Source organism: Electrona antarctica (genome assembly GCF_951216825.1).
Source record: "Electrona antarctica genome assembly, chromosome: 14".
Lineage (NCBI taxonomy): Eukaryota > Metazoa > Chordata > Actinopteri > Myctophiformes > Myctophidae > Electrona > Electrona antarctica.
In genome coordinates this window covers 27,999,230-28,011,684 of record NC_136795.1, presented here as the reverse complement: position 1 = coordinate 28,011,684, position 12,455 = coordinate 27,999,230, and the positions used below count along the sequence as shown (strand labels likewise).

At 41.7% G+C, this 12,455-nt stretch overlaps 1 protein-coding gene across 1 annotated transcript in view; it reads right to left on the bottom strand.

The window, feature by feature from the left end:
- ttyh2l (tweety homolog 2, like) overlaps positions 1–11,866 on the bottom strand; it is a 49,565-nt gene extending 37,699 nt beyond the window's left edge. The window contains exons 1-2 of the mRNA XM_079519652.1: positions 11,215–11,866; positions 2,965–3,137 (exon numbers count right to left, since the gene is read on the bottom strand). Coding sequence (XP_079375778.1) covers positions 2,965–3,137; positions 11,215–11,343 — 302 coding nt within the window. The 5' untranslated portion in view covers positions 11,344–11,866. The remainder of the gene's footprint in view (positions 1–2,964; positions 3,138–11,214) is intronic.
- Positions 11,867–12,455: the final 589 nt, after the last annotated feature.

Here is a 12,455-nt window from a genome sequence, read left to right as displayed (position 1 = left end):
TAGATATACTTTATCAATACCCAAAGGGGAACACATTGTCCATTATGACATGGGGGGGGGGGGGATGGCAATTGGCACGAAGACTAAATTGGTAGAAAATTGACAATTTAACATAATCAATTAGTAAAAATTGTTTATTAATTTTAATCTGAAACAAAGGACACTGTTGAGACTCTCCGTTGCATTTGTGATCTCAGTCTGGGCTATAAGACAGATGTGGTGAATTATGAATCAATAATTCTTACAATATCTCATGTTCTTGGGCATAGCATATGGTGATCTGTTGTTTAGTTGGTCAGACTAGCTGGCTGGCTTAATTGGGGTCTGTCTTTGATATTCAAGGACCACCTGGGGACAGGGGATGGCTCTTCAGTGCCTTTTGTTTGAGTCCTGAGATCCTGATTCACACCTAGGGCAACCAAATGCTAAAACAGTGGATCAAAGGGCCACAGTGATCCTGATTTACCTTCTAGGAATGGCCAAATGGTAGTCTGGTCCAATGTGTATTGTGTAAAACTGTACTTAAGCTAGTCGAATTTCTATGTCAGTCAGTCAGTTCTGTCCGAGGCCGAAAGGCTGAGGAGCCTATGCCATGCTATGCTTTGCTGTGTACTCCGAAATAAAACATCAAGGAACATCTACTCTGCTGTCTGCCGTGTCTCACACAATTATCTCCGCTCTCCCGTTTTGGTTAAGTTTGTATGGTCTCGTGTCCAAAATACACGACATGTGGTGCCTAGAAACCGGTGTCTATGGTGCGTTCCAGCGCCAGACAGGAAGAATCAGCGGCTTTTTATTCAGTCTAATCAGCGGGTTTTTGTGGAGGACGACGACGACGTGTTCCAGCGGATCGAGGACGAGGATGTCGACGGACCACCGCGATGAGGAGTGTTGCGCAGCGGCGACATGCGTCTCTTTCCAACCGGCCGGTGGACAAGGGGTGCATTCGACGGGGAGCAGCAGCCACACGGAGGCCTTCGATCGTCGACTCTACGCAGGGGGCGGCGAGCGGAGGAGCGATGCAGCGAGGCACGGCACGGGGACACCAGCGTTCCAGGGGGAGAGGGGGTCGCTCATCCCGACGGGGAGAGGCGGCCACTCGACGCTTGGCGCGGCGGCGGTTTCCACTTTCCATGGCCGGCTGACGACTCAAGCTGAGGGCCTTCACGGACCTGAGCAGGGGTCTGTGATGAAGATGTTGCCTCGTTTTCCCATCTCTGTTGTTTCAGAGCTGGGAGGGGGGGAGGTGATGATGAGAGAGTTTGCTTCGAGAACTTTCAGCGACAAACAGCGGTGAACTTTTTCACAACTTGATCCGTGGCTGAAGCGAACTTTGAGGTAACGGAATGCAGCAAACAGAAGATTTCCTTTGTTCATCATATCAGAGGGGAGACGGACATTCCTTCTCTCTGGTTTCAAAATTGTGCGTCGTGTTTGTTTCAACATGAAAAGATAGGCCTCAAGTTGGTATGTTTTGTCGTATAATTAGGTAAGTTGGTTCATAAGTAGCCTAATTGTGAATCAAATAGGTGTTTTCCTAGAGACGTGAAGAGAGTATTAATTAGTTAAATATTGCTTAAACTCTGGCCTGTTAATGTATTTGTTTATGGTCAGGATAGGTCTGGAGACTTATTTTGATTTTTGGTCCTGTGAAACTCCAAAGAGAGAGTTTCATGTGATTTGGTGTGTATGTTCTATATACCTTAGTGGAGCAGAGTTTTATTTAAAGCATTATAAACGTATAGATATGTTATGGCACGTCCTAAATTTCCTGAAAGCGGCAATGTCTTGTTTAAACGTCAGCTAATTGTAACTTACTAATCATTTTACCATTATTCATTGTTTAAGATACTTGTCAGGATAGTGCAATTGGCAGTCGTTTGGTGCCGACAGTGTTAAAAGTCAGGATAGTGATTCAATTACAGGGTAATTAATTGGTAGTCGTGTAGTACCGACAGTGTTTAAAGAGGGTTTAATTTGATTCTGTGGTTCTCTAGGGCTTAAAATGCGATTTTCTTTGTTTGTGCGCAGACGTACAAACTGAGATATTGGTCTTTGCTTTTGTCGAAGTTGACGAGGTGACGGCAGTTTTCATGTTCATTGTTCTGTAACATTTTTAGCCATAAGAGTTTGAAATAACGCAAAGAGAATCCTCCACTGATACGAAATTGTATTTGAACTTACTGTAATGGAAACCATTTATGACTTATCCACTGATACGAAATTGTATTTGAACTTACTGTAAATGAAATCATTTATGTCAAGTTGTGTAACCTTAAATGTCTGTGTTTGAAAACCATGTTGGGGTAAAGCTGTTATTCTGGTGTCTTAAAATGTATTGTTAAGCTGAGGATCAAGGGGGGTGGTAACTGGTAAGATAATTATGGTTTCATATTTCATAGTGACAGACTGTGTCTGTCAAAGGGGGAATGTGGTGAATTATGAATCAATAATTCTTACAATATCTCATGTTCTTGGGCATAGCATATGGTGATCTGTTGTTTAGTTGGTCAGACTAGCTGGCTGGCTTAATTGGGGTCTGTCTTTGATATTCAAGGACCACCTGGGGACAGGGGATGGCTCTTCAGTGCCTTTTGTTTGAGTCCTGAGATCCTGATTCACACCTAGGGCAACCAAATGCTAAAACAGTGGATCAAAGGGCCACAGTGATCCTGATTTACCTTCTAGGAATGGCCAAATGGTAGTCTGGTCCAATGTGTATTGTGTAAAACTGTACTTAAGCTAGTCGAATTTCTATGTCAGTCAGTCAGTTCTGTCCGAGGCCGAAAGGCTGAGGAGCCTATGCCATGCTATGCTTTGCTGTGTACTCCGAAATAAAACATCAAGGAACATCTACTCTGCTGTCTGCCGTGTCTCACACAATTATCTCCGCTCTCCCGTTTTGGTTAAGTTTGTATGGTCTCGTGTCCAAAATACACGACACAGACAACCACAGAGACGTACCATATGATGAGGCCTGTGATGATAGCGACCCAGGTGACACAGCAGCCATGGGGTCTCTTGGTCTCATCGGCCACATCCCTGCGGCAGCAGCAGAGGCAGCACAGGTACCCAGCCAGCAGCAGGAGACTCAGAGCCAAACCCACCGCCCCCACACACGCTAGGACGATCAGCGACTGGGTGAAGGAGGGACAAGGAGAAAGGGACAACATGGGAGACCCATGGACATCAGTACAGTACATGATACAGTATAATAATAATAATAATAATAATAATAATAACTTTATTTGTATAGCAACTTTCATGACATGAAATGCAGCTCAAATTGCTTTAAGCCATACTGGGCGAGAACCCCTTTAGGTGTTTTAAACATTGTTATTCTTTAGCTGTTGAAAAATCTACAAGCTCATAGCGCGGCATCTACGAGCGCTACGAGCTTGTAGGTCTGCTATTTTAGAAACATCGTGAAAATGTGGTGCAAATCTTTGAATATATTCTTTCAGAGTGAACGTTTTTAAGTCAAATCTTTGCTTCCGGGGGGGGGGGGGGGGGGTCCCTGGAGCAACATCTTTTCAGATGGGAGTCTGCAGCCAATTACATATATTTTTGGGGGTCCTTGACATGAAAATGTTTGAGAACAACATAGGTTTTTCAAAAAACTGTCAGCATTTAGAAGGCATTTGTAGAATCGAACTCAGGTCAAAATGGGTTAACAGAGCAATAAAGGAAAAAGAAAAGCAGAAGCATAAAACAACATTAAAACAATAGCAGAAAGGGCAGTAAATATGGCAAAATAGTGCGGACATGAATAACAACACAGGGAAGTAAAAATCAAGAGGAAATAGGTCTTGAGCTGTGCTTTAAAGCCATCTACAGAGGCTGCCTGTCTTAGGTGTAACGGGAGTTTATTCCAAGCCGTCGGGCCGTAGAAGCAGAATGGTGCTTCACCGCGTCATGCCATTGTAGGCACTTTGAGCAGGCCAGCACTAGTATACATGGTGAAACTGGTGATCTTACACTGAAAGTTCAAGGTTCAAGGTTGTACTTTAGTGTTACATCTTGTGTTTGTTTGGCTTCCTTCAGACAATGCAGCAGCATAGATAGCATAACATTCAAAATAACAAAAACACAGCAAAGTTAGGTAAAGGTTTTGTGAACAGCTAAAAAGGTGTAATTGAGGCTATGTTCCATATCTATCTATCTATAAATGCACCAAGTCTGTCTGTCTGTGTGTAATCCACGTAACTCGAGAACCGTTAGCCCCACCGACTTCAAATTCGACACACGTGTTCCACACCACCGCAGGGGGTGCAGTGCCCAGTGTCGAGTCGGTCGGACCCACGGTTGTCCAGAACCGCCCCCAAAAAGCCTCTGCCCGGGCTCTGGACTGGGCCCCTGCCCAGCATCCATATATGGAGCTGGCCTGTTCTGAACTCACAACACTCCATATTTGGGCATGCATGACATAGAACTCCACAAGCTGGCCTGTTCTGACATCCCAACACTCCATATTTGGGCATCGCTGACAAAGAACTACATATAGGAATAAAGGGACACAGAGAGACACATACAGAAATCTGACATCATTCTGACATCGGGCACAAAAGGGACACAGACATAATATCTGGGTGGGACGTTCGTCATACACATCCACTGATGCGTTTGACTGTCCAGTGTCCGCACAACCCTCTGCATTGCTTTGTGGTTGAGGTCGGTGCAGCTGCCATACCAGGCAGTGAAGCAGCCTGGTTTCTATTCATATTAGGATACATTTGCGCTACTGTAAAGACTGTAAAGATAGAAGAATTTGGAAATAACGAGAGGCAACAGTCTGGCAACGCGAGACTAGCTAACATCTCGTCTTTACAGTAGAATTTGTCCATTAATACAAAGACAAGATGTTAGCCAGTGGCCAAAACAACAGGCCTATTATGGCTGCATCTGCGTAAGTGACACTGTGTATCTGTTCTGCGTGGTCATGACAACAACCAGCGTGAGAACAGCCGACCCGGATCAAGCAACACTCCTATGTAAAGATATACAGAGGTCAAGGGATGGCGTTTTCTGGCTGATCCATCAATCAGCATTATCAGTGCCTGATGCCGAGACAATTCCTAGACAAGGCAATTGCTAGTAGACAGATAAAGATAAGACTGAGACAGACAGACAGACAGACAGACAGACAGACAGACAGACAGACAGACAGACAGACAGACAGACAGACAGACAGACAGACAGACAGACAGAGGTTTGAGCAGATTTGGTGGTCCTAGACCTAGACCCTCTTGTTTCCTTGCTCATTTCCATAGCAACAGTACAGACTGGGGTTAAGAGTGAAATGGAGAATTGTCTGGCTGTAGCAGGGGGGGTGTCATGTGACTAAATGTCTTCCATACAGTCTTGTGATTCTCAAAACAGTCAGGGCCTGCAGAAGAAAACAAATGACTGGTAAGAGGACCTGAGAGTGCACCAGTAGTTTGAATGGTACACTATAAGATCACTAGTGTGAATAAATTATCTTAGAAAATAAAAAATAATAAAGAAATAGAAAAGGACCCATACGGCACTACCATCTGACATTTAAGAGCCTGCTATGGATCTTAAAATGTCTTGCAATTCACCTGAATGGACAATGTGCTTGAATGAAATGTTTGGTCTTTAACCAGCAGATCTTTTTTTTTTTTTTTTTAACTTATTGTTTTTATTGTCATTGCCGGGGTAGACAATACATTTTATACATATGCATCATATATCATCATTCAGTTCTTCAATACAAAATTGTCTCCCCAAGGAGACAGCAGCAACATAGAAAGTAACACATTTGAAAAATAATAATCATCAATAATACTAACAACAATAATAATGAAGAAATGTAAACATGAAAGACAACATCTTGATCGAGTAATTCAACAGACATGAAAGAAAATAAATAAAGAAATAAAATAGAATAAAAATAAAGAAAAGGAAAGAGAGGGAAGGGGGGGGATCCATCAATCCTTGTAATGTTAAATCTCGATGCGCGCGAAGGGCGTCCATTTCTTAACAAATTGCTCATTTTGTAGCCTCACCAAATAAGTAATTTCTTCCATGTCTTTTTTAACCAGCAGATTTTGTAAGGCAATCAAGCACTGTGAAACAATAGAGAGGATAGGCCGCTGGGAGCACTGAGCTGCACATGGCACGTGACGGCAGCACTTGCTTTTACAGTCAGGAATTAACATCACGCGAGTTGGTTTGAGAATGGAGACATTTGATATGGCTAAATGTGGAGCTGTGATTGCCATGGAGGAGGGCAAACACCACGTGCTGAATTAATGGTTAAGTTAATGGTTCAGTACAAGTTAATGATACTGTACTGTATAATTCTAGAGTGACCTTCCTGTGACAGCTTTGTTATAACATGATTTATGGCCGTCATTGAGGAAAAAGGCCAAAGGAGCATATCAAGTATGTATCATGAGATGCTGCTCTTGTGTTATACAAATAAAATACTGAATGTAGTAGGACTGGTCAATTAACTGAAAATATATCAAAACAGACATTATTTTGGAACCAATAACAGTCTTGCTCATGTAGGTGAACTGAATAATAGAGGAAGCATGTTTTTGGACATATTTGTTTCTTAATTTATTCGATTTTTTAAATACATTTATTAGATCTACTAAATCAGTCTAATGTACCCCTTAACCATATGTTATACTTTGTGTGACACTGGTGGCGTATGAAAATAGCAAAAGTATGCGATCTACAAACGTGCGTGTCGTAACGTGATGAATTGTGAGCTTCTAGATCAGCTATTTTCACTATCATTCGTAATACCATAATCGGAATGAAAGCAAAAGTTGGAAATAATCTTGATACTGATTTAAATTCAATACACCCAGCCCTAGCTGGCATTGAGGAAATAGACCAAAGGATACTAGATGACTATGTGTCACTCATGACTCATGATGAGATGCTGGTCTCGTGTGTAAAATAAAGTACTGTATGTAGTCATCTCCTTCTATCTATGGTAAATTCCAGGCAATCCGTTCTACTGACTTACATTTGCATTTTATGGTCCAAAGTCCCCATTTTGCAATGGGCAGTGTTGATAGAAGAGCATACCTTACTGGCTTACTATGTGATGGAAATGGTCATTTCAACTGAAAGAAGTGTCGATGTACGTGTAGTCGTGTACGTACATTTGCCTAAACTTGTGATAGGTTCATCAATATTTTTTGTTTTGTTGAGCCAAGAGCTCAAGAGTTTTAAACCACGTTCAACCTAGTGTCTCAATTTTGGCCATGTCATTATAGGTTATGTTAGGTAACAATAAAATAAAATGTAATTGCTCTATCATTGATATAGTGTTTAATAGCAGGGCTCTCTGCATCTCTCCAGATCTTTAATAAACAGAAAATATTTTTAGGTGGGTAGCCAATCTTCAGCCAATCCCATTTATCAGCATCAATTTTAGTGTTCCAATTTAGTCTGCTCATTTATTTGTGTAAATTTCACTTGTTTAATACTGTATACATTATGCCGTGTGAGTTCTCTCTCCTGATTGGATAAAATTGGTGTCCCAACCTGAAAATACTGTTTCTGTTTCCTAAAGAGGGACGAGGATACCCCTCTATAGGAATGAGTACTAACAGAATATAAAGCTATTTAACACTTATTTTAGCACAGAAATATCACTTACTCTACCTTTAATTATTAATTACAATTTCTGGCCATTTTTCAAAAATGGCGAAAATATAAGATCTACAAGCTCACAACATATCGCAATGCAACGCATCATGAGCTTACATTTGTCATATGACGAAGTACATAGGCCTTACAGTAAGTGGCTAAAGAGCCTGTCCTACAGTGTCCTCGGCCCTCATTTGACTGTCACTACAGCTCGGTCCAGACTAGACTACAAGCCCATTGCACCCATTTATGCCCACTCCTCCCCCAATTTTCCACCCCATTGTTTTTTAATTAGACATGCAGGCAGTCAAATTTCCACTGACTGCCATGCCACAACAGAGCAACGGAGAGGGGTCGAGGGAAGAAAGAAATGAAGGAAGTGAGAGAATGAAAGAGGGAGAGAACGAGGGAGATTGAGCATAGTATCACAGCTCACTGACCGGAAATTCATTGATTTTTCTTTCTCTGAAGATGTTTTCATAAAGGCTGTTTGAAACTAGGCCTAAAGTGTGTAGGCTTCGCTGATTTAATTTCGCAGGAGAGACGGTATGCTATTGGAAATCCTTCTATACCTTCACGGTGCATTGATTCCTCAGCAGACAACACCACATCACAGAAACAAAAAGAACAAGGGTTATTTTCAAGCTTGCCAGGCTGTGTCAGTCCTACTAGACAGTAGTGAAAAGGCTCAGGGAAGCTTTATACTTCATTGCACAACTGCTTCTCTCAGTGATAATACCAAATGTTGTGATATGTCCGACGAGTGAAACAGTCATAGTCATAGAATATATCCGGTCAGGCCTATGTTCCCATATCCCTATGTTCCCTCAGAGGGAATATACGTATAATTTAGGCTTGAGTCTACATGGCAGAGAGTGCTCCTCTTGGACTGGTTCTCAACTGAACTATGGTGACACTGCTGGGATTCAGTGACCCAGTATGCTGATGCATGGAGGAAGAGTTTGGAGCAGACTTAAGAGAACACAAAATCTGATCTGGAGAGACGAATGCCTATACTTAATTTATGCTCTGTCTACAACGGTGGTAGGGCCACTGTAATGGGCCTATCTGTACATTCACAATGGCTTGGAGCAAATAAATAGCCTATATGTGCGCAAACTGCGCATATGCACACACTCAAACACATGCATGCACAGGCTCAGCCACACACTTAAACACACGCATGCACACACACACACACACACGCACACGCACACACACACACACACACACACACACACACACACACACACACACACACACACACACACTGTTTATGTATTGTACTTTAAGTACAGAGATAAGAGCGAAACTCTTGTACATCCTCTAGTTGCATTTTCTTGTACATGTAATAATAGTGGAGATTAACCATCACATATTTCACAGGGGGACCCGCTGGACCGCCTTGAAGGACCCCTGGGATTACCCAGATCCCATGCTGAGAACCACTGATTTAGTTGATTTTTTTTTTTTTTTTTTGTGTTAGAAAATGAAGCCTTTGATATTACTAAAAGGCTTTTGATGAAAAGGTATAAAAAAATACATTTCCAGTTTCCTGCGAGACTAAATTTACAATTTTGTGTACAATATTTTCAAAAAATAATAAATGAAGTAAAATGCAGTTTTCTGTACCAGAATAGCTCCCTTGATCTCATTTTATGTGAGAAAGATCACATACACTGTAAGTAGCACGCTGTGTTCTTAGTCTGGCACATGACATTAATTTGTGATTTTCTTTTTTTAATCCAATTAGTTACACCTCTCACATTACGGCAATCTGATGTCATGTGAGCTTTTTTCATTGTGATGTAAAGTAAAGGACAAAAACATAAGAGATGTACCGATACCATTTTTTTCTTCCCGATACCAATTCCGATACGATACAAACAATCCGATACCAGTGTAATTAAAACAGAATCTAGGACTATGTGGCCCTCTCACTTTTCCACCAAAAGAACTTGACTAGAGCGGTGCCGGTTGGGCACTGGCCTACTTGGAACGATGCAAGTTGGAAATGCATGCCCCACCCAGTTATTATGTCTGTCCCTTTTATATATAATATATGGATATATGGAGTTCTTTGTCAGGCATGCCCAAATATGGAGTCAGCAGATGCCAGCACATCATTGTGATGTCAGAACAGGCCAGCTCCATATATGGAGCCTGTCTGGGCCGAGGACTTTTGTGCTGGTTCTGGACAACCGTGGGTCTGACAGACTTGACACCGCGGGCACTGCCCACACTGTGGTGGTGTGGAACGTGTGTGTCAAATTTGACAGTCGGTGGGGCAAATGGTTCTCGAGTTACGTGGATTACAGACATACACATGTATACACACAGAGACGTGGTTCATTTATAGATAGATAGATAGATAGATAGATAGATAGATAGATAGATAGATAGATAGATAGATAGATAGATAGATAGATGGTTTATCACATCTGAATCTTCCAACCTGAATAGTGACACTCCCCCTTTCCGAACCAACTTTTAGGGATCTGAATCAATAAATTTGGTTCAAAATTAGGCGGAACCGGTTCAAACCCGGTGGAAAAGGGGCCAGGGTCCAGGGACTTTCTTGGTTCCTAGGGTGTTCCAAATGGAGCCTACAGGTCTGTAATTCTGAGTGTACAAATGGACCAATTTGTACACAATTCTAATTGTGTAAACAATTCTAATTGTGTGATACATAACTTAGTTACAACAGATCCAAAAGGCCAAAATATCAAAGTCCTTTACACATAATGCATTCAGTGAGGCAGTGGTGACCAATAGCGTGCCTTAATATTTCAGTTTCTTTATAGCCCACATCTTGTTCATCTAATCCTTCTTAGGGAAATGTATCCCAACAACATGGCCACAAAATGTTAGCTTTTTACTATGAAGCCACAGCATCAGATTCTGGATTGGGAGACACATGACCACCTTTGTTTAATCAAATCAATAATAGATTCTTGGCACAAAACTTCTTAAAACATTAAAAACGTTGTTGTTGTTTTTGTATACAGGTTTAATGTTTGTCTTTAGTTCAATGTATGTTTTTTAAACGCCATTGACAATGAAGGGGAAATTTACAATAATGTGCCTCATTACGTCATATTGTCTCTTTATTGTTAATGGCGTTTAATGTTTGTGTTGGCACCATTTGTTTTACATCACCATTCACCATCACCTAATCAACATGAGTTAGACTTTAATATATTAGCGCCCCTCACTTCACACGGGTGTGATTTTTCTTTATAATCCAATAATGGGATGTGCAATCATTCAAAATATGAGTCTTGAGGCCTACTACTGGACACAAAAAGCACATCCAATTAAATCCAAGCGAATGTATTTTGTGAAATAGTTACTTCTAACAGTTGAGGTTGAAAGATATAGGCTACCATTAACTTTTTATTTTTTTAAAGAAAATGCAAAAACAGACATTGATTAGCAAAATATGAAGCTTGTGAGAGAACCACAGAAACGTTTCTGTGTGTCAAACATTTTAATACTGAAGTTGAGTTATAAAGCACGGCAGTCGCGACTCGCGCACCCAAACTACATTTACGCACGCTTTACGCACGCTTTACCAACCTGCTGATAGCTTGCATCTTCTGGTCTGAAAGTGTTTCCAACCGGCTGGAAAGTGAGATTGAAGTGAGGGAAATTGTGCAGCCAGTATGTCCACCACGGAGCAATGTAGTCGAGCCTTGCGATGGCCATACCTGCTTGAAAGGTCGGTCGAACAGACGACTGAAAGCTCACTCAGGCACACCCGACCCCACCTCTAGGAGAGCGTCCTCTATACCCTTTAATTTCTTTAAATATTTCCAGGTTCTGCGCAAAGCAAGCAAAAATCCGCGATTTTGACTGTAATGAGCACGGAACATTAGAGAGGAAGTACTTCCTTTCGCTTTGTACCTCTCAAACAAGGCATACTATTAGTATCCTGGTGGTCTGTTTCCATATTTCGATGTGATTTGTTGTCGAAACTCTCCTGCGTATGACTGATCTGCCCGTGAGCGCATAATGTGAGACCTAACTTTGACTTCACTATTAACTTCACGGTCGGCCGGCTTCTTTGACTGGACGACTTTAGCGCACGAATCCCGAGACCTCACACCAATGACGACATAATCACATCAACCTCTTTCCGTTGTGTTCCTAGATCTGGCCTGGGTATCAAATGGAGTTTAAAGTAGTACTAGTCTATATCCTAGCCATGGTTCACGTGACGCTCATGTTTCAGGGCTAGCTATATCCATGTGCAAAGGAAAATGGCTTTACAACCGTTTTTTGTTACAGAGGTGGAGACTCCACCGTGGAGTTTTAAATTGCTGCCCCCACTTTACACAGATGAATAATTTGCATAATTGAAATCACTGCAGCTCTACAGTTGGCCTACGTCTCATACTGGGACAAGCAAGGCCAACATATTCACTCGGTTATTAGCCTATTTAATATTTGACCTGCAGCAGCAGACGCCCAGACCTTCTTTTCCACTTTATCTTTCTCTAGTCCGGCTCAAATAAAAATCTTAAGAGCGCTAGACATAGCATAGGCCTATAGGCTATTTTGTTTGAGACCAAGTCCAAAATAGTTTCCCCGTTTGACCTTAAAGTAGAAATGTATTTGAAGTGAACTGCCAGAGGCCTTCATATGAACCTGAAGACATATGCTGTTTGTGTCTGACACCTTGTGGACGACCAGGGTCACTGAGGTGAACATAGCTCTGCTTCCATGCATCCCGATCTGTGAATGACAACTGTTCAGACAGTCACAATGGTGGAAGAAAAGGTACATGTAGTAGGCTATTCACATGTTTTACTTAAAAA